General features: G+C 42.1%; 1 protein-coding gene across 1 annotated transcript; it reads left to right on the top strand.

The window, feature by feature from the left end:
* Positions 1–401: 401 nt before the first annotated feature.
* On the top strand, positions 402–23,004 carry atat1 (alpha tubulin acetyltransferase 1). The gene is made up of 12 exons (XM_015955790.3): positions 402–723; positions 3,945–4,005; positions 8,441–8,532; positions 9,589–9,646; positions 9,733–9,846; positions 11,367–11,468; positions 13,711–13,756; positions 15,795–15,869; positions 16,598–16,793; positions 20,109–20,194; positions 21,067–21,121; positions 22,631–23,004. The coding sequence occupies exons 1-12, from the start codon at positions 632–634 to the stop codon at positions 22,851–22,853; spliced, it is 1,200 nt and encodes a 399-aa protein (XP_015811276.1). The 5' UTR covers positions 402–631; the 3' UTR covers positions 22,854–23,004.

Genomic DNA, 23,004 nt, shown 5'->3' with positions numbered 1-23,004 from the left:
CTGAGCAGAACCTTCAACTCAGTCTGACCTGCAGCATCTTCATTATGGAAAAGACATCCCAAGTGTCTATCTACTTTGGTGAAATATGCTTTTTGAACCTTCACGGTTACTGTAGCCTCCGTGTGTGCGAGCAGTGTGTGCTGGTAACACCGACATTAATATACTTGTCATGTGCGTGAGCGAGCTTGCATGGACTTTTTTCGAGTAGGACCTGGCTGCAGACATCAGCTGCTTGTGGATGCTTTTTTCCGCAGCCCGGAATTTTAGACGCGAATGCGGAGCTTGACATGTAGGAGACATTGACGGGGGAGCTCTAAATGACGGTGCAGCTCCAGTTCACGACCACACGGCGTCTAACTCATTTATGTCTGTGGTGTCAAGTAGTGAACTGTGTCTTGAGCGACACAATAATGAGCTAATGGATAAATTATAGCTGTCTTTTGTAGCAGCTTCCGTGCCGATTAACTATCCCACAGTCAGTGCGGAGCTGACATGTTGTAATCATCAGGTTCCGTTTTGTAACCAGTACCAGTGTGTCACCGATAAACCGAACGACACTGCAGTAGCCGTTAGGTTGCTGGCTAGCAACCGCCTTGTTTCTTTGACTTCAACGAGCTGTCTGGTCATCATCATGGACTTTCCTTTTGATATTAATCAACTGTTCTCTGAAAGGATCTCCATCTTGGATCAGAACCTGTCTGCAAGTCGTAGGTCTATGGAAAGGTGAGTAAATGGACGGTGTTTTTCTCCATCACCAACATACAGGACACCCTTACATTTTAATCAGGCACAAACTGGGACCCCTCGCAGGCTTTTCTGGGGTTTAGCTTAGTTTCTGTAGAAGCGTATGTGTAACAAAAATCTTATTATGCAGTAGCAGAAATTATATTTCATTTTCATATTACCACTGCCAAATATGACTCATAAATAAAATTAATAAGCAATCTTCCAAACTGCGTTTTAATTTTCTTCCTCATCATTGCTTATTCTGTGACTTAATGAAAAGTATAAAGAAAAAAAACATTTAAGATTTAATTTTCAAATAACACTCCAGCTAAAATGTAACAAAATTCTATTTGAAAATTAAACTGCATTAGAAGAAATGCTTTTTCATATTCACTACACAACTGCTTAGTGTGACTCATAATCAAAATGAAAAAGTATTTCTCAAAACTGCTTTTTAATTGTCTTATTCATCATTGCTTTTTCTGTTACTTCATGGATATGGGGTGCCATTTGTAAAGTCAAACAGTCATAATCTAACAGCTATATTTTTGGTTAATTAGCATATCATAAGAGAAAAAATTGGGAGTTCACTTTTCGAAGTCATATTTTCACCATGTTATTCATACATTTATAAATGTTAAAGTTTCCAAATAAATATTTAGTTAGCAAGCTAAATATTTAATTTGTAGTTAAATATTTATTTAGCAAACTAAATATTTAGGTCTGATCTAAATATTTAGTTTGTAAAATAAGTATTTAATTCACTAACTAAATATTTTATTTACTAATTAAATATTAAGTTTGAAAATAAATATTTAATTTGTAAATTAAATATTTATTTTCCAAAAAATATTTAGATCCCAGCTAAATATTTATTTTGGAGCTAAACATTTAGTTTGCAAAATCAGTATTAGGGAAATAAATATTTAAGTCTGACCCAAAAATATTCTTCTTCAGCCAATACGTCGGATATGTTCAGAAGAATAGAACTGGAGATAAAACAAGTTCTGGTTCGGAGCAAGAGTTTATAAAGAAGTTAGCGAGATCCAGCTTTTATTTTGGTAACCAACTTCCACTTATTGGCAAGCGAATTTGCATATTAGCTAAATGTTTAAGTACCTGCTAAATATTTATTTTCCACGACGTTATTTAGCTCCACACTATATTTTATATTTTTTGATTCAGACTTAAATATTTATTTCCCAAATACTGATTTTGCAAACTAAATGTTTAGCTCCAAAATAAATATTTAGCTGGGATCTAAATATTTATTTCGGAAAATAAATATTTAATTTACAAATTAAATATTTTGTTCCAAATAAATATTTAATTAGTAAATTAAATATTTAGTGAGTGAATTAAATATTTATTTTACAAAGTAAATATTTAGATCAGACCTAAATATTTAGTTTGCAAAATAAATATTTAACTACAAATTAAATATTTTGCTTGCTAACTAAATATTTATTTGGAAACTTTAACATTTATAAATGTATGAATAACATGATGAAAATATGATTTCAAAAAAGTGAACTCCCAATTTTTTCTCTTATGATATTCTAAATAACCAAAAATATTGCTGTTAGATTATGACTGTTTGACTTTACACATGGCACCCCATACATGAAAAGTATAAAGAAAAAACATTTACGATTTAATTTTCAAATGATAATCCAGCAAACGTGTAACAAAATTCAATTTTATATGTCAAATCAGAAAATTCAAATGCATTAGCAGAAATGCATTTTCATTTTCACTTTACAACTGCTTAGTGTGACTCACAATTAAAATGATACAGCAATCATCTAAATTGCTTTTTAATTTTCTTCTTCATCACTGTCCATTCTGTGAATTAATGAAAAGAAGAAAGAAAGAGGAACTGATTTGTCTTTTTCATGCCCGCCCTGCATAAAGTGTTCCATAATTCAAACTTTAAAAAAATATATTTTTATAAGCTTTATTAAGAAATGAATGGTGATGATGATGAAATAGTCTTTCAGAAAAGCCGTTTTATTCCCAATTGATTGGACATCCATGAGAGCAATCCTGAGGAGTGAAGCAGACATCTTGGAGCCGGGTTTAGAGCGTACGCCAGAGCCAATCACCTTAGGATAGGCCAAGTTAGCCCCACTGAACCGCCGCTGCCGAAAGCCACCGTTCATGCGATCACTCTCAGGGGGTCTTCCGAGAGAGTTTGAATGGACTCCGCCTGCCAGTGACAGAGTTGAGGATCCGGTTGCAGAGGAGTGATAGTTATCAAAGATGAGGACCTTGGTGAAGGTCTTAGCTTCGCTCGGCATCCCCCCTGCCTGCCGCGTCGGCTGCGCCTCTTTCGGAACCATACTGGACGCAGGGCGCTGAGCAGAAATGCTGGGACCGTAGCAAACAGCGAGCCAAAAGACCTTCCAAACTCACGACTGTGGAACTGAAGAGATCCGAGGTTCTGCCAGAGATCGACGAGGGTTAGTCGGTCATATGAGATAACAGTACTGGATTCGGTAATCCAGCAGTTTGTAAACACAACAATAAGAAACAAAAACAGGAGCAGCAGACAAGCAGCCATTACAGCAGGCGATATGCTCAGGTGTACTGACCAAGTACTCGTTCGAAAATTGCGCTCCAGGTCCCAGATCCACACCACACTACACCATGCCATATGACACCATACTACACCACACCACACCGTACCTTACTGCACCACACCATACCATACTACACCATACCATACTACACTATGCAATCAGTCAATGAAACTGCCTGAAATTAAAACATACAAGCATGTAATCAAATGGGGTTAAAAAAAATTGTACTAATAAAGAAAAATAATAATAGATATAATGTCAAGCCTGTTTGGTCAGGGTGGGGCTGGGAAATAAATCGAAAATTTATCATTATCGAAATTTGTTACTCTTATCGAGATAATTTTTCCCATGTCAATAAATTTGATAATAATTTTTTTCGTGTGTAGGTTGGCAATGTTCATGTCCCTTTAAGAAGCTGTACCAACTTGAGTCACAGTAAAAATGTGACTCAATGTAATACACGTGACAGCCCCATCTAGTGGACAACCTTTGTCTCTGCGCATACCTGTAGTTATCGTTCATTTATCGTTATCGAGGTGAAATCCTTAATATATTGTGATATTGATTTTAGTTCATATCGCCCAGCCCTACTTTATAGATTTAATTCATCCTGTTTGGTTCTGTTTAACGCTATAGACCGGATCTCCAGGTCCAGATCTCTGCTGTGATTGATGAACTTGGAAGAGCCTCGGCCAAGGTGAGTGTGTGTGTGTGTGTGTGTGTGTGTGTGTGTGTGTGTGTGTGTGTGTGTGTGTGTGTGTGTGTCTAACTTACAGTTTTTTACCATAAAGGTGGGTGGTTCTAACTTTACATTGAATTACGTTTTAGAACTCAAGATGACCTGGATTCAACATTTTATAAAAATTAAGATAAACAAAACATGTTTTTTTTGCTCCAAAATTTCTTGAGCTGAACTCAAAGATCTAAAAGATTGTCTAAAAAGACCTGTTACTCACAAATATTGTTCACAAATCTGCTTAAATCTGTGTTAGTGAGCACTTCTCCTTTGCCAAGATTAGACAGCATGATTTAGGACGTGTCCCCCGAGGAGGTTTGGGGGACTGCGTGTTCGCCCGGGGTTGGGGGGTCTGGGTCTGCTGTGGGTAGTGGGATGTCCTTGGTGAAAAATGTGGGTGGTAGTAGTGGGGTAAGTCTTTTTACAAGGTTGTGTGTGTGTTCACTGGGGTGAGTGCGGAAGGGGGGGGTGTTGGTGGCAGCACTGTGAGTGCACGGGGGTGGGGTCGTTTGTTTTGTTGAGTGCGACGGTTTTGCGCCTGTTGGGCATCCAGCCTGCCTATTTTATAAAAGAAAGAAAGAAAGTATGATTCAGGTGTGCCCTAGACTGGCCACAATAAAAGGTCACTCTGAAATGTGCACAGCTTTGCTTTACTGGGTCGGTGGTGACAGAAACCATTCAGTATCTGGTGTGGCCATCATTTGCCTCACACAGTTCAACACTCTTCCGTGGCGTAGAGTTCAATTCAAATCAATTAAAAAAAACTTTAATCATCCCCGAGGGGCAATTGTTTCAGAACAGAAGAATTGGTACTGTGTTCATTCGCAACAAGAGTCGCGCTACTGTTAATTAGATGAAAAGGGGATTACATGAGGATAAATTGGGGGAGGGAAAAAAAGGCATACCAGAGTTACTCCCGGCAGGGCGTAGCTTTACTATGCAAAAAAAAAAAACACGCCTCAAACATATAAGCACGAACATCAACAATTCACAACATGGGACACCGAGAAGAAGGCGGGGGTGGGGGTGGGGGCTGGGATCCTGTTTCCCCAGCAAGTGCAGCCCTATGGCGCTCAGCCACTGTAGCCACAAGTGGGAGGGAGATCTTGGGAGGAGCGCAGAGCACATTGACACCTGCAGGTTGATTACCACGCTAGGCTGAAGTCCACCAATCCGAAGGCGGGGGGGTAGGTCGGGTTTTCACAGCATCTGTCTGCATTCCTTCATGGGGGTTTTGTTGTTGGCATTCACAAGGCTGCCATGGCGTCAGATTCGGATAACAAGACTTTGTTTGGGTCAGGCAGAGATAATTTTCCTCTCTGCCTTGAAGTCTGTAACTGATCATTCAAGTCCTCCAGTGAAGCCAAGTCAGGTTTTAAACATGTCCACACCGTCCAGTGACCCTCTCCCGAGATAACATCCATTTTGCGCACTAATACCGGTATCGCAGCTAGAACATTGACCAGCTTACGATTCACCTCGAGTAACATCCCAGTCTGTGAGGTCTCCACACGGACGGTGCTTTCCGTGGGTGCGGGTCGCCCTCCAATCGCTCCCGTCTTCCCAAATTTCCAGAAAACCAGATATCCTCCCACTCCAATCAGAAGAAATCCAGTGATCATCAGTTGATCAGGTTGTTGCTTGTGGTCTGTGGAATGTTTGTCCACTCCTCTTCAGAAGCTGTGTGAAGTATCTGAACATAGAACACGCTAGGGCTGGGCAATAAATTGAACATTTATCATTATCGAAATTTCTGAATCTAATCAAGATAATTTTTCCCCATCAATAAAATTGATAATACAAAAATGAAAAGATGTGTGTAGGTTGGCAACATTCATGTCCCTTTAAGAAGCTGTATTACCTTGAGTCACGTAAAAATGTGACTCAAGGTAATACACGTGACAGCCCCACCTAGTGGACAACTTTTGTCTGTGTGCATACCTGTAGTTATCGTCCATTTACCGTTATCGAGGTGAACTCCTCAATACATCGTGATATTGATTTTAGGCCATATCGCCCAGCCCAAGAACACGCTGTCGCATACACCAAACCAGAGCTCCCAAACAGGCTCAATGTCCCATGAGTATTCCATCTTTTACTTCTTTTTAAAACACAGAAAGGTTTTATTTACCTACAACGTTTCGTTTGCAGCTGCAACGAAACGTTGTAGGTAAATAAAACCTTTCTGTGTTTTAAAAAGAACTAAAAGATGGAATTAGAATTTCAACACTGCAAGAACACACCAAAGATCCCATGAGTATGCTGGCCATGCAAGAACTGGGATGTTTTTAATCTTCCAGGATTCGTGTACAGATCTTTTCACTATGGAGCCGTGCGTCGTGGATGAATGGCACAACAGTGGGCCTCAGGATTTCATCACGGTATCTCTGTCCAATCAAAATACATCTGTGTTTGTTGTCCATAAGATACGCCTGCGCGTACCATAACCCCACGCCACTACAATGATGTCAGCAAATCGCTCACCCACACGACGACACACTTTATAGTTGACTAATCACCTTATTTTTTTATTTTTTTTTTTATTAGTCAACTATTGAGACCCTGGTGTAAATACAGCTTATAGTTACATCATGCAACCGCTCTATTATAACTGTCATTTGCTTCCAACATCTCTAAGTGTTGTGTGCTCTCTAAACATTTAGACAATTAAGAGGGTGGCTTTTAATACATTTGAGAGATGGAACTCTTAATGGGCAGCATCCCGTGGTTGGTTGGGTTTCTAAAGCAATGGCGAGGTTTGGCCAAGCAGCGGCTTAGCAACCCCAACTCTTGAACAGCCCCCACCCCCCTTCAGTCAGCTGAGAGCAGCTAACCTGCCCTCACTAAGCAACTGCAGGAGAAATAAATCCTGGCACTGCCTGTTATTGTTGCTCTTAAGGAAATGCAGAAAGTTATTTTCCTTAATATATAAAAAATCTTTTTTTTTCCAATAGTTCAGCCTTTTGTTTCAGTTACAGTAAAGGAAGCCAGCTTATTGATTTTGCAGTTTCTTAAACAGGATGTGCTGTTCCAATTTCTTAATCTGAAATCGGGCCAGATCACATGATGATTGGAATCAGGTTGAAAAGATCAGTTAAAGCCTCATAAATCAACAAGCGGGAGCTGGTAAATTCATCCCGAGATAGACATTTTCAAAGGCAAGGGCAGTGCAGTGTCTGGCCCAAGGACACAACTACTGACATGAATGGAGCCTGGGTTTGAACCTGCAACCTGTTATGTTGAGCCACCGTTGCCCAGTCTCCTGTCCTTTGTAGTCTCTCAGAGGACGTCTGAAGTGACGCTTTGTGGCACAGATGGTATCGTTTAGCCAGGGCTGGTCTCAGTGGAGCAGTTAAGGTTTCATATCAGAGCATATCTAATTATAAAGGTTAGGGACGAGCACAGAAACGGGGCTTCATTTATAAAACTGTGTGTAGAATGCTTATAAAAACTTTACTTGAGCTCAGCAAAAAAAAATCAATTATATGACCAATCAAACACTGCGTACACACAGCTGCATGCTATTGCTGCTTTATAAATCACATTCCTCCTAGAAATGTGTTCAGGTGTTTTTGGATTGTACAGCACACACTTTGTCATAAATAGTCAATGCAAAATACTTTATGAATTCTCTGCATGTGAATAAGCTGGATGATCTTTGTCATTTCAAGGTTAACTGTGGCAACCGAGGGGTCTAAAATGCTGTTTCACTGAGACTGAAATGGAAGTACTTTAGTGATGTAGAGGCATGGGAAAACGTTTTATTCTCTTCCTCTGGCACATCGTTGTTGCAGTGACGAGCTGTGTTTTGCAGAGCCTGATAAAAATCACGAGGCGCTTCCCAAAACAAAATAAAAAATAAAAACGATTAAGAAATATAATAAAAAAATGGGGGAAAAGAAAAAAATTACAAAAAAAAACATGAAGATTAAAAAGAAAAAGATAGTCACGGGATCCTGAGAAAGACAGATTTGGTAGAACCAGCAGGATAAAACCAGTGAGGAAGAGGATCACCTTCAGATTAAACAACTAAACATGTAAAACATGGTGGACACCGGCCCTTGGGGAATGGAGTTGGGGCTGACTGACCTAGAGTGTCCTGGAGGTGGGATGTCAGTGACTCGTAGAATGGTCCAATGCTCGATGAGAGCTAAAGAAGTATTTCACATGAGAAGAAAAGTGTCTTCGAATAACAAGAGAATTCCAGTTGTCTATTTCTGACTTATGACTACCATGCCCTGGATGGATGAGACACCAACAAGTACAATGTTAACATTGTTGAGCTGTATCATTCAGATTAATCTAGAGCGAGGTTAACCTGAGAGCTGACATTCTTTTAGTCCTGGAGAGGAGCAGCATCCAAGATGTTTGATACATTGCTGTCCTCTGCTTGCAGGCCCAACAGCTGGCTGCACCAGTAACAAGTGCCTCCAAACTGCAGAGCCAGAACCACCAGCTGTACCTGCTGAAAGACCGAGAGAGCGGCGGGTATGTCTCACACACTTATCAGCTGTACCTGGAGCTGCTGGGCTCAACCCACAGCATCTACACGTTCAGCCTGTTGTCCCAACATCATGTTATTTATTATTCTACCTCTACTTGTACTGTCTGGTTTAAACTCTTAAAGATTTCATATCCTGCTGTTTTAAACCACTGAGAACCAAGGTAGGCACAGTATATGATAAAATATTACCATTGGCACTATTAAAATGTCATTACGCGTTATTTTTGTCACCTGAATTTAGAGTCGATTGACTCCGCTCACCTCACATGGACCCACACTGGCTAAATAAACAAAGAAAGCAAAACGAAACGTTATGAGTCCTTTATGTTTTAAACAGTTTACCAGTAAAGGGTTGAAAATATCATACTGGCAAGTGTAGCTAAAACATAAGAACAGAGTCACTGCTGAGACCAGGATGTGAACCTGCACTAAACTGCATGCTAGCCCAGCACTCTAACCACTAGACTACCAAGTCTGTTCCATGGTGCTCATTGCCTATGCCTCTTATCCTGAGCTGGCCAGGGGAGATGGGTTTCAGACCAGAGACTAGTTTCCGGGGGAGGCGCAGGGCCTGATGTTGAGAGCAGGAAGATTGAGTGGCGTACAACCTATACATTAGGCTGTTTCAGGAATTTCAAAATAAAGTTCAAAATTTGCAGCTGAAACAGTAAAGTGCATGAATGCAGCCAAAAATGAGTTTGGTGGTATTAGGGTCTATTTTAGTTTATTCCCGAGGATGACTGTAAAAACACCAAAGACCTATTCTGAGTCTAGTAATAAAATTACTTCCATTATGTTTCAACATATCTATGTTTTTAGAGCGTTTTTGTGTTTTACCGGATGAGCAGGTGAAATCACATTTTGTTTGCAAGTGTCTTTATAAAAATCACAGAAACATTTGACTGCATTGAAGGAATGATAAAGAACTTCCTGGTGGTTTGAACTTCACTGCCTTTGTTCTCGCTGAACCTGAACTGGAAGGACATGAAAAGCATTCTGATGGTTCTTGTCTGGCCTGCTTTGTCTTGTGTCTCCAATAGAGGACGAGGTTCTGCGGTGGGATTTCTGAAGGTTGGCTACAAAAAGTTGTTTCTGCTGGTGAGTTTTGTGATCTTGTGTGTTTACATGTTGTTCTAGCTGTGTTCTGTCTGAACTTTTGCTCCCTCTATGGGTTCTTCTTGTAGGACCAACACGGTGTGCACGTTGAGGCAGAGCCACTCTGCGTTTTGGATTTTTACATTGCAGAAAATTTGCAGCGGCATGGCTATGGACTGGAGCTGTTTAGTTTTATGCTGCAGGTAGTTTTTCATTGTGTCATGTGTTTTTGTCCCCATGTCTCTGTTGAAGTTTATGAAATGAACCACACCCCCTCAGCAGACAGCTTCGTCCTCAACTCCTGGTTTAAAAATGCGTCTTTAACACTCACAGACATCATATGTGAAATCCATGGCGCATAACTAACGGAATTAGAAAATAACGTTTTTAGCCCTGTTGACTTGCATTCATTTTTTCGTTCTTCTAGGGACCCGTGGTCCAGAAGTAGATGGGCGTGACTTAGGCCCTGTCCACACGTAGCCGGGGATCTGCCAAAACGTAGATATTTTTCTACGTTTTGGCCTGTCATCCACACGAAAACGGAGTTTTTTCACACGAAAACGGATCTTTTTAAAAACTCCGGCCAAAGTGAAGATCTGCGTTTTCTCCATTTTGGGTGTCTGCGTGTGGATAGACAAAACCAGAGTTTTAAGGTCCGCAACGTCACTTTCCGTGACGAAAAAATGCTGACATCACGTGTGCGACCTGCAGCATGGATGCCCTCAGAGCTGCGCTCGCTTTATCAATTGTCCAAGCGCTTTTTGCTTGTTTGTTTTTGCAAGTGGAATTACTGCTCCTTGCGGAAGACCACAGACGAAGGACGTGGTTAAGAACGGGGGAAGTACTGCCGCCTACAGGTCTGGCATGTCCTTAACAACGTATTTATCCGGGTACGTGTGGACAGTTTCTTTTTAAAACGAGGTGGTGTGGATGCAAGTTTTTGGAGGGGCGGATATTCGTTTTTAAAAAACCCGGCTACCTGTGGACTAGGCCTTAGGCTCCCTAAACAGATGCAACACCTAGTTACTAAAGCTTTCAATAGATTTATTCTGACAGATCCTGTAGTCAGTAAAATCATCAGTCGCCTCTTTTCAATTGTGAAATACAATTTGTATGAGAAAAATTAATATTTTGTTTAATTTGGAGTGTTTAGAAGAATGTGCAACATTCGACGACTGAACTTCTACAAACTGTAGTGTCTTATAAGTGACCTCAGACCACATCAGACCCGTCATTTCCAGTTTGGGAGGAGAGACAGCTCAAAACTAATGAGTCTATGGAAGGTTGGGTGTTCACTCTCTGCACTCTTAAGAGATTTGAAAGGTGAAAAAAGACAAAAATATCAACATTTTGAACTCTAATGTGTAGTTTGAAGCATTTGAAGCGTGGCACCGGATTCGTGCAGCTCTGTGAAAACCAGTTTTCATTGTTTATATGTTTTCATGGGTCATGCAGGACCATGATCTGATTCGTGTTCTGATTGTGTCAATTAGCCTCAAAGGTGTTTTTAAAAACTTGATTGATTTTTGAAGGAGACATGGAATATGAGATAGTCAAACATGGACACAGTCAGCAGTAAGGATGTCACTGACCTGCTGTCAAAGCGATTCATCCCACCTTTATCCAGAAGTCTGAGACCCTTTGTGTTAAGGTTCAAACTGTATCAGTGTTCTAACTGCAGTGGTTCCGGTCGCCAACATCTCACTCTTCTATCCATCTTTAGCACAAGAATGTAGAACCGGTGCTGATGGCGTATGATCGGCCCTCGAAAAAATTCCTGGCTTTTCTAGCAAAACATTACTGCCTGGTGCAAAGCGTTCCTCAGGTAAGACCTCATATCTTTCTTCTGCATGACCCCAAGAAAGATCTTTCAAGTTCTCTTACATGACTTTAAGAGTGATAGTTGTACATTTCAAATAAACGCGCTAAAGTCAGCTCAAGTTAAAAAAACTGTTTTGCAGGAACGTTGTTCATCTATTAATCCTCCCACTGTCTTTGTGGGTGACCCCGTGAGGAAAGTTGACCATTGAGCAGGATTGATGGTTTATCCCTTTAGGTCCACATTGCAGGGGTGAGGTGTTGCTCACTCCTCATCCCTGCCACGTGGACCCAAGGGATAAACCATCAATCCTGCTCAGTGGTCAACTTTCCTCACGGGGTCACACCCATTAGGACAGTGGGAGGGTTAAAAGACATTTGTTTATTTTGTGTATGCCAGTCTGGGTTCATGTCAACATTCTCCACTACTGCCCACTCAGTGTTCCACAAGGGTCAGTTACAAGTTTTAAATAAAAACTATTTTAATAAAGAATGTAAATGGGGTATATCACCTGTGCCACATAATTGGCACCAAGGTCCCTCTGATAATCACCAGTAGACAAGGAGGGTGAAGAGGCTTGTCCAAGGTTTTAACAATAGATTGAGAGGGGTGTGAACCTGCAGCCCTCCGGTTAGGAGGCAGGCACGTAACTCCTCTGCCACTGTCACTCCTATAGTAACAAAGCAGGAAGTATCATACCATTGTTAAGCTGCCAGCACACAGCTCTGCCTCCGTCTAAAAGGCTGAGAGGCGGTGGCGGTTGCCACAACACACTGAGCCACAGAAATATTCTCTTCCTCCGACAGACAATGACCCTCTAGGCCAGGGGTGTCAAACTCATTTTAGCTCAGGGGACACATTGAGGGAAATCTAGTCTCAAGTGGGCCGGACCGGTATGTTTTCTTTGTTTTAATACAATCAATATAAAACAAGGCTGGAGCCTGAGGACAGTGTATCCAAAATAATACAAGTACAACACCTGAAGTGTACTTGAAAATTTGAAAAAAATAAAAATTAATTAAAAAAAAACATTCCTTCTTGATTCAAAGAGCTTACAGATCGCATGGCTATATCAGTTTCATGCAGCACTTAAAGTATATTTGACTCATTTTACTTTACATCTTTTAGCTTTCACCAGCACATCAACATCAGAAGTCACATCCTGAGTGGCGGCCAACTTCAGGATATGATTCAAGTTCTTGTGTGAGCCTTGAGCGCAGTTTTGTTTTATTTATACTCATTACAGAGGAAACTTGCTCACAAAGATAAGTTTATTTTAACTCTACATTGTAAAGTATGAAAATAAAGATTACACAACCATCTCGCGGGCCGGATTTAACCCGCTTGCGGGCCAGATTCGGCCCGCGGGCCGCATATTTGACACCCCTGCTCTAGGCTGATGTTCGGCACATTAGCATAAAGCACCAAAGCTGGTGATTAAACGCAAATGCGTCTAGCTCCATCAACGCTCTCCTGGCATGAGAAATTCCAAAACAGACAGATCAAGACTTCTGCAGGTCCTTTTCATGAAGCGAGAAGCACTTCTGAGGACAGGGGAATCAGACTTCTGCTTCACTGGCTCTGGTTTATAAACCAAATCTGTAGCAACACTAGAGGTCAGAGGGCAGGAACACTAACCAGCAGGCAGTGGGCTGCAACACTAGCACTTTAGCTAGTGTTGCACAGGATTTTATGAAGAGTTGTTCTCAGCAAGGTGAAGGCCTAGCTGGAGCTTGACCGTGGGGGTAGGTGTATTTATATGCAGGTGGGGCCTTCCACCTATGTGGCACGTCATGTGACCTAAAGGTGTTTAAAGGTGTCAGGCCATTCTGGGGCGTAATATTCAAGACTTGTTTTTGGATAAAACACTGGAGCCGCAATGCCTGTAAACTTTAGTCCTCAGACCTTTTCACTTACTACATCAGTGCCCATGACATTTTCTTTGTTTACCACTGTTACTTAGGAGTTCTGCTAGCTCCCTCTCCCAGTTCACACTCAGTCTTTGTTTAGTCCATTTGCTTTCATACTGTGAGTGACCTGCGCTAGAGGTCAAGTGCTGGGGAACTGAATCACATTGTCAGAAGAACCAGAGCTGGTTTGTTTTGGCCACGCCGGAGTTCAGTGAGCTTTTACACCCGCACAAATGAGGTGAACTGCCCAAGGAAGAGCACTTTGGTTCTGAGTAAACGGGTAATTCCACCTGCAGATGAAGATTTCTTTACATGTTGTGTTTTATCATTTTGTCCAGGTCAATAACTTTGTTGTGTTTGAAGGCTTCTTCCTAAACAGATCAGGTAACAGTTTAAGAAATGTATGCATTTTATGTTGTTGTCTTTCTTCTACGATGTGGCATGTGTGTGTGTGTGTGTGTGTGTGTGTGTGTGTGTGTGTGTGTGTGTGTGTGTGTGTGTGTGTGTGTGTGTGTGTGTGTGTGTGTGTGTGTGTGTGTGTGTGTGTTGTATTTTTCTCTGAGCAGAGTGACTTATCTAAACCTCAAGCTAGAAAATGTTTTATTTTGCATTAAAAAAATAAATAAATAAGAAAACATTACGCAGAAACATTAAATCTTGTGCATTATAGTTTGTTAATTTATTTCAGATTGACTCTTTACATGCAAAGCCAGATATTTCAAGCCTTTATTTGTTATAACTGTGATGATTATGGCTTACAGCTTATGAAACCCCAAATTCAATATCTCACGCAATCAAAATATTTTGAAAAGGTTCAATATTCAAGACTCAGAGTGTCACACTCTAATCAGCTGATGAATGCAAAATGCTTGCAGAGGGTTCCTGAGCCTTTTGATGGTCTCTAAGTCTGAGTTAAATTACTGAAATTAATGGAGTTTTGCACCATAATGCTTTTTTTAGTCTCACCTGTAAATTTCTTCCATAGAATAGTGCTTCATAAACCACTCTGACAGTAATTACAAAGAAGATGTTTAAAGATGACATTAATCCACATAAGTCTTGGCTCTGCATCAGCTATTTGTCGGGTTCCTAGCTTACTCAGACTAGCAATAAACTTGGACCAGTTGGTTGATTTGTATAGCTGTTACTTGTGACCAGCTGCCAAGCTTGGCATAGGTGTTTGCTAACCAGCAGCTCAGATTAGGGATTTAGCTTGGTCCAAACATTACCCAGATCTACCAATTAGCTTAGGCTTGCCATCGTTTTTGGACTAGTAGGTACCTTGGACTAGCCGTTCCCGCTGATAAGCCCAAACTTGCCAGTAGCTCAGATAAGCTATTTGGTTGGACTAGATCAGGGGCGGGCAATCCTGGTCCTCGAGGGCCACTATCCCACATGTTTTACTGTTTTCCCTGTTTCAACACACCTGATTTCATTCAGCAGATTAGCTGGCTTCTGCAGCTTGATGAGCTGCTGAATCAACTGTGTTGGAACTGGGAAATAACAAAAAGATGGAGGACACCGGCCCTCGAGGACTGGAGTTGCCCACCCCTGGACTAGATGCTAGCTTACAGTAGCCTAAAACTGGGTCTAGCAGTCTAGCTGTTATCCCAGAGTAGCTTGACGTAGTCATCGGTTAGGTAGTTGAACAGTTAGCTCAATTGCATCACTCGCACCACCAGTTGACATTGCAGTCATGCCAAAATATACATTTGCTGTTTGCTTGCTTTTGACACCATGTGAGTTTTCGGTTACTATTTTTTTTTTTTTTTTTTTTTACTTATTTTAGCTGTTTTTGTGTGTTTCAATGCTGTTTTTATCTAGTTTTTATTCTTATTATTGGGCTGTTTTAATTTTATGTCTCCTGTGTTTTATTTATTTCTCTTTGCTGCTTTCTGTTTATTCTGTTGTTTTAATGTATTTTCTGTACAGCACTTTGTTCCTATGCTGGGTGTTTTAAAGTGCTTCATAAATAAATGAACTGAACTGAACTCTGTCTCTCTCCTCTCTCTCTCTCTCTCTCTCTCTCTCTCTCTCTCTCTCTCTCTCTCTCTCTCTCTCTTTCGCTCTCTCTCTCTCTGTCTGTCTGTCTATCTGTCTCTCTTTCGCTCTCTCTCTCTCTCTCTCTCTCTCTCTCTCTCTCTCTCTCTCTCTTTCGCTCTCTCTCTCTCTGTCTGTCTGTCTATCTGTCTCTCTCTCGCTCTCTCTCTCTCTCTCTCTCTCTCTTTCGCTCTCTCTCTCTCTGTCTGTCTGTCTATCTGTCTCTCTTTCGCTCTCTCTCTCTCTCTCTCTCTCTCTCTCTCTCTCTCTCTTTCGCTCTCTCTCTCTGTCTCTCTCTCTGTCTGTCTGTCTCTCTCTCTTTCGCTCTCTCTCTCTCTCTCTCTCTGTCTGTCTTTCTCTCTCTCACACACACACACATCAGCAGTCCACCTGAGACGGACTCCTCTCAAGAAGCCAGATGGAGAAATCAAGCCTTACTCTATGGTAGCGAGAGAAGGTAAAGGTTTAATTCTTTCAGAAACCCCTGCTCTGAGATTCTTTGTTGAGAAATCTATCCACTAACACACTCTTTTTCTAACACACACACACACCCCACTCGGATGGAGAAATGGTAGCACGCTTCCTAGTCTAGAGGATTTCTCCTCACCTCGTTCACCAGAGGAAACCAATGTTTACAGTTTAAACAAGATTTGAATGTTAATGTTTTACAGCAGTTATAGCGAATCTGCAAACAAGCTAGGTTTTGTACGCAAACACGGTCACGGAAAACTCACCCCTTTCCTCGGGTATCTTCCCCGAGATGCTTCTGCTGGAACCAGAAACCCGTGTTGCCAGAGGAAACGAAATAGCAGTCACCCTTTTCTAGGTCCAAATGTCTTTTGTTGTTCGCGATTTCAGTTTTTCATTTTGGGACTCTGCTAGTTTGTCCTAAAGTAGAAGTGGTAGCAGCCAGCTGTTTCTCCTTCTCTGATATTATTGAGCAGAGAACCTCTTACACCAGCTGTGTTCTGTTGCTGAATACGCGAGTGTGTAATGAGTGGGGGACTAAGGGAAGTGCGGCGGCTCGGCGAGGCCGACAACGGGATGGTCCAATGGTTGATTTTCCGGAGTGTGTTTTTGGTGGTTTTTAGACAAATACAATCAGTCGCCACAATATATTTACAGCTATACTGTGTTAGAATGTTACATATGAATATAAATAATGATTTTTATTTATTTTTCCAGTGGTACATCGGGAGCAGAGGACTCTTCCGTGGCCATTTGCTCCCCCTCAGTCCCCCCAGCGATCAGTACCTTCACAGTGCTCCCATCCTGTAAGAGTGGGGTTCTCCCCCAGCAGGGCGTCATCTCCAGTGGCCCCGTCATCTCCCTTGGGGGGTAGCAGGGACCAGATTGAGCGCTACAGGGAGAAACGCAGCAGGTATAGGAGTTGACCCAGTTTACCTGCTTTCTAGTTGGGCTGCTAATGTCTTAAGATTAAGAGTTGGAATTCAATTAAATAAAAGTTGGAATTTCTACCGCTATGCCACAAAATAAAATGAGGTTACGCTCTAAGTTCTTTCAGTTGTCAGTTAGTGAAAAATGTTCTAAGATCCCCTACGAGTATATCAGACTCAAGGGGCCTCCAGCATTCTCACTAAATCCTGTGCTGCCCCTTTCCACCTTAACACCAGAGGTATCGATGGTAAACTGAGCGTTTGGCTGACATACGCACATTTCTATTGACCAATCAGCGACAGTTGGTAGACATTCAGGGAAAATGTTAATGACGTCAAAACGATTCAAATTCCCTCCAGAACCACATGATGGACAATTACTGATTTTTGCAGTTCAGTGAGTGGATCTAAAAGGGACTCTAGTCAGGTTTGGCTTGTTTTAGCGCCCTCTAGTGTCCGTTTTAAATTACTGTAAAAAAAACAAGCCGGTTTCCCCTCGACTGGTAGAAAATAGCTAGCAATTTGCTAAATAAATCACATAACATTTTTTATTATTCTCAATAAAATAAATGTATGTAAATGTAAAGAATAGAATCTGCAGCACACAAGGACCTTGTTTGGGGGGGTAAATTTAGTTGTCACTTTTTTCACAGCCTCTGAGTTTGCAGGTATGAAAAATAGATGCATGCAAACTAGTAAAATAATTTTTTGTTCATCTATGCGCATGGCTTGCATTTTTGTACCATGTGGCTTTACGTATTATTGCTACAGCCTCGCTGTCCCGGATGAACGTAACCCGTTATGAAGAAGAAAACGAAGCAATGCAGTATGTAAAGACAATATATGAGTGTTTAACCGCTGATTAGTTCTTTGCGATAAAGTCTTAATTTTATTTTTAGAAGGTCTTAAAAAGTCTTGAAAAAGTCTTAAATTTAATTTTGAGATCTCTGCATATACCCTGATGGTGAGGGTCACACAGGACAGGTTAGTGCAGTCACACGGCCGAGCTGGAGGGGGACAGGTGTTGTTGTGTCCACTGGTTCTTCTTCTTCAAAGCCTGTATGTGGCTTTACCACGGCACACTAGCTTGTGGTTTTTTTTCAGATGAAAACTCATTTCGCCTTTCTTGTCTTTGGAAAGGATCTCTAAAAATCACTAGAGGAGAGGGGGGTAACTGAATAAAAGGGGAGTGTCTGAATGTAAGGGGGTCGGCACCCCGAATCTCCCCCTCACGCGCTCTGGTTCTGCGACGCGCTCCGAGCCCCCTCCAAAGTGACAGAGCCTAGATTTGCATTCTGAACATTTTAATCATGTTTTAAAAGGAGAGATGTGTGACAAAAGTGGCACCTGCTCTGTAAAACCACTAACAGATTGAAAAATATCAAAATATTGTAGGCAGAGACAGAATACATCTTCTGGATCCGTTTTATACACATCATTTTATTGATTATCTTCTGTTGAACGATAACTTTGACGTGCACAGTGACCGGTATTGGTTGTGTCACCTGTTGGGCTTGATTAAAGCAGCTCTCTGCTGCTGTGGCCGAGGAAGTGAGGAGAGGGGGTTGGCCGGATGAAAGGAGTCCTGTGTGTGTGTGTGTGTGTGTGTGTGTGTGTGTGTGTGTGTGTGTGTGTGTGTGTGTGTGTGTGTGTGTGTGTGTGTGTGTGTGTGTGTGTGTGTGTGTGTGTGTGTGTGTGTGTGTAATATCCCTGTCAAGTTTGACGAAGGGTGGTTCCTTATATCTCTCTCATGCATGCCAGTAGTCAGAACCATGGCTGTGACCATAATCCAGCCATGGGAGGCTTGAAAGTTTCTTCTTCTCCTACCCTGAAGTGGTCAGACAAAAGCTTCTGGTGTGGCTGAACTGGTCCATCAGCTCTTTATGTTATAAAGAGAAGAGAAGATGCAAAAAAAATAAATAAACCATCAATTATTCGTTGCTTACCCTGGTCGTCTGTGGACGTGTGGCTTCTGGAAGGCTGAAGATGAGATGTGTCTGCAGTGGTGCCCCGGATAGCACCATCGCAGTATGGGAATGGTTCCACATAGGGTGAACAAAATGATCCTCATATTAGGGAAAGTTCTTCTTGTGTGAAATAGCGACTTCTAGGGTTCCACAACTCCCAAGGCTCTGTACAACACAGTAGGTCATTCACACACTGGTGATGATGAGTGTCTTGACCAAGGACACAACAGCAGTGTTCTCTGCCGAGAGCCAGGGTCAATCAAACAACCCTCCGATTACTCGACAATCCGCTGTACCTCCTGAGCTACTGCTGGCCAATTTTACACATTTAAAACATAATTCCTCATCTAGGAGGAAACGAGGTGCAGTACAGTGGATCTGCGCTACCTGCCCACTACGTACTCCTGATGCAGAGGAAACTCCTGTCGATAATCCACAATTATCCCTTGATCCAAATAGTCGACAAATCGGTAAAATAACTGGTGATTAGATTATTGTCAAAGTAATCATTAATAGCAGCCCTACTGCAGTAGATGGTTCACCTGCCTGAACATGTGCTTTTAGATGACTGGATTTTGTTTTCTTCATAGTTTTAATGAGGTGTTGTACCAACAACCTTCTGAGGGTTTTTCCTCCATCTCTTCCTTTTCCCACTCAGGCAGAACAATCAGCTGTTGCTTGATTTGCTTTATCACTGCTTCTAACATTCTCTTTTTTTCTTCTTCCCTTCATGTTTTTTGCCCTTTTCATCCACCCCTTTTTGTTCTGGACCTGGTCTCCTGCTCACTGCCATCATGGTCCGGTGATACGTTCCCAGCTCCCTTAGTAGATCTCAGCTGGACTTCCACTGACATTCCAGCGGTGGCACCACCTTAGACTCACTGTGTTCCTGCTACTTTGTTAGAATAAAAGTTTGACTGAGACAACGAGTAAATGCTTCCTTTTCTTGTTGTCGTTATTGGACCAGCCCAGGGGAACTATCTTCTTGCCTTTTTTTAGAACCCATTAAATTATCTGCCACAAAACATCAGACAACCTGTTGTTACTTTGCTCCCAGACACGTGAAAACACACAGACTGTCCACTAAAATTACTTTTTATCTTTAAGATTAAAAGTTCCAGCTCCAGGTTCACTCACTCTTTGTTTATTCCTCTAGTTGAAACCGTGACTACATTTTTTATTTGACGTTAAGTTGTGTTTTTTTTTGGCCATTTTCTCTGTTTTCTTGTTTTTCTACCTTTGGCCTGCACACCCATCTCCCCGGTACCCCTTCCTGTTCCCTCTCTGTTTGTTTTTTGTATTTTTTTTCTTGTCCTTTCTACTTTCTGACAGCCAGCAAGGTTTAGCTGCCAGGTCCAAACTGTACAGTCGGCACATGGATGGCACAACCACTGGACTGCTGGACAGGCAGGCTTCAGGTAAGGTTTGACTGGTTCTTCAGTGGGTTCTATGACCGTATCATATCTCAGCGTTTCATTCTCTAGATTAAGAACAAGTACACTTTCCAGAATACTACCTGTTTTATTCTAAATATTTTATTTAATTTCAGCTTAATTTACTGCAGTGACTTGGAAAAGAGCAGAATAAAACAAAATACATGGACAATGAAACACAAAATATTAAAATATACAGTACATGTTGGAATAATGCAACACATTCCACACCCAAAGCCTTGAAAAATGACGATGGGTGACCAAGCATTTGTTTCCGACGACTTGGGAGTCCCAACGTGTCGGGGGGCGACGCGCTGTGCCAGAGTATTGGTTTCTGACGCCCGCGATAAAACGCACATATTACATTTAACCTTTAACCTCTTGCTATTTAACTTTCTCCTAACCTTAACCCAGTTTCTCTTTCTAAACTTCTCGTTAACCGTGTTGGAAAGGGACATTACAACTAGAAACAAAGTTGTGCATGCGCAGAAGGGTTAAGGTGAGGGGATGGGGGTGAGGGGAAGGTTAAATAGCAAGAGGGTAAAGGTCAAAATTTGGTGAACTCTTTGTTTTACCACGGCAATCAGAAAACGACGCTCTGTGCCAGAGCGTTGCCTCCCGACGTGCCGGAAACAAACGCTTGGTCACCCATCGTCATTTTTCAACACTTCGGGTGTGGAATGTGTTGAATAACGGTAAGAATCTTATAGCTTGCATACTGTAATACTGTAGTAATTCTATCTGTAATACCATTTGAGATGTGTTGTTGTGATTAATGTTAGGTTGTTATTCAGTCATTGCTCAATTGTTTTCATGTCACTTTTCTAATTAACCTGTTTTTTTTTGTGCCTCCTCAGGTGTGAGACCAGCAGTACATCCAAAAGGTTCACTGGAATTCTTAAATACACACAGGTTGGCCTCTCTTATGGAGATTTAATTGACCACTGATAAAGGTCTAGTTAACCAATGATGGAGGTCAGTTATCACTGAGAAAGACTAATAAAGAAAGGGTTCTTTTACACGTTGGTTGGCTCAGCCTGGGCCAGGTAAGGACAAGCCCTCCTTCTTGCCGCCAGGTTGTGCTTACACAGCCCTCTCAGGAACGTGGACATGGGCGGGTCCGCTAAAAAGGCACAGAGGAGTCCATGGTGTCATTTCTAAAGCCTGGTTTATGCTTCTCCATCAGCTCCGCAAGGGACAGACACGCACGGATTGACGGAAGCGTTTTGCTCTCATACTTCTCCGTCTCCTGGAGAGTGTTGCAAAGCAATTGCCCGGCAGGACAACAGAGGGCGTAGCGCTGTTCTGTGGTATCCTGTCATGTATCGGTCCAAGATCGTGTGTTTATATTGTGTTTTTTGTGTACATGAGAGACTTTTAACACAGACATATTTGTCTCTCGTTCTCCCACCTCTTCATGCGCTCCCCACCTCTAAACCCACGTTTCCTGTCATTTCCGTCCACAAATAAAACGCTTGCTGCACATCTTTTCACTCCTCCAGTCACGGGAGGATGAAACGTTCATATTTTTAGAGTTTTTTCACGAGGTATTCTTCAAGCTTCTCCGTGTCTGCCGCTAGTTATCCTCGGCTCTCTTTGCAATGGCGGCGCTGTAAACAACAGCAGCGTCCTGACCAATCACAAGCTTGCGTAATCCGTCTCGTTCTACGGATGTTTAAAAAAGTGGGCTCGACTCCGTACGTACTTGCAGGCCTGCCGGAGCCCTACGCAAGGACGGATAATGGCGTTGCGTGTCTCCGCACTGACGCAGACGGAGAAGCATAAATCAGGCTTTAGTGCCACAAGTTAGTAAACAAAAGTGGGTGTAAGCAGTTTTGCTTTTGGAGACTGACATGAAGCACACAGCTTCCTACTCGTTCATTTAGCAGTGGTGCTGCCATGAGCATTCACAGTAGACGGTCAGTCCTCTTGCCCCCGTGGCCGGAGCGGCCCATCCGATCTGCAGTCAGAGAAGATGTTTACCCCACTGCACACAGATTGTTAGTGACTTACACATCCTGGAAACCGCCACTAGCTGATTCTACTCGTGCCAACCAGAGACTCCGTCTAGTAGGAGTGACTTACCTTCAGCCGGCCAATCAGTCCATACGTGGGTGTGGGCCGGCTCAGTATAAACAGAGCTTGGACAACGTCATTGTGAGACCAAAGACCCTACCAGGGCCAGACCAAGCTGACCCGAGTGTAAATGGGCCAATAGAGATCTGAAAGGGCTCGTCTCCTTTCAGTAAGGATTTGTGCTTTTTGTGATGCAGTTTAGGCTCATGTATGTTTATCTGTTACTTTTTTTTTTTTTTTTTTTGCATCGTCTACTTCTCCTTCTGTGGTCCTTCCATTTACGTCCACTCTTTTTTTTTTTTACCATGACCCTCTCCCTTTGTCTTTTACATTTATCTTTGACAGGAAAAGTGTCTACAGCCAGACCTCCTTAGGCAGCACACACAGGTACTTTGATTTTGCTCCTGGGTTCTGTAGAGATCCAGAGGAAATCCAGGTAATGAAAAGTTCTCTAGATGGTAACCAGGAGCCTCTGCAAGAGGTTGGTTTGTGGAACATTGAAGCAAACTTCACTGCTGCCCAATGGATGAAACGGAAGCTGGCATCAAGGAGTACCCGTCCTTGGTGACATGGAGTCATTTCACTTTATGCTTATTCATTTAGCAGACGCCTTTATCCAAAGGACTTACAATTTATAACCTATAGGGCATGTTGTGATCTGTGGGGGAAACCGGAGTACCCGGAGGAAACCCACGCATGCATGGGGAGAACACGCAACT

The sequence above is a fragment of the Nothobranchius furzeri genome, chromosome 11, assembly GCF_043380555.1.
Source record: "Nothobranchius furzeri strain GRZ-AD chromosome 11, NfurGRZ-RIMD1, whole genome shotgun sequence".
NCBI classification, from domain to species: domain Eukaryota; kingdom Metazoa; phylum Chordata; class Actinopteri; order Cyprinodontiformes; family Nothobranchiidae; genus Nothobranchius; species Nothobranchius furzeri.
Note: the sequence above shows the minus strand (reverse complement) of the source record. Positions and strands in the feature narration are given on the sequence as shown.

Coding starts and splice junctions, on each gene's coding strand:
- atat1 (XM_015955790.3), top strand. CDS start 632: ATGGACTTTCCTTTTGATATTAATCAACTGTTCTCTGAAAGGATCTCC. Junction 15,870..16,597: donor CTCTATGGTAGCGAGAGAAG/GTAAAGGTTTAA, acceptor TTATTTTTCCAG/TGGTACATCGGGAGCAGAGG. Junction 21,122..22,630: donor GAATTCTTAAATACACACAG/GTTGGCCTCTCT, acceptor TATCTTTGACAG/GAAAAGTGTCTACAGCCAGA.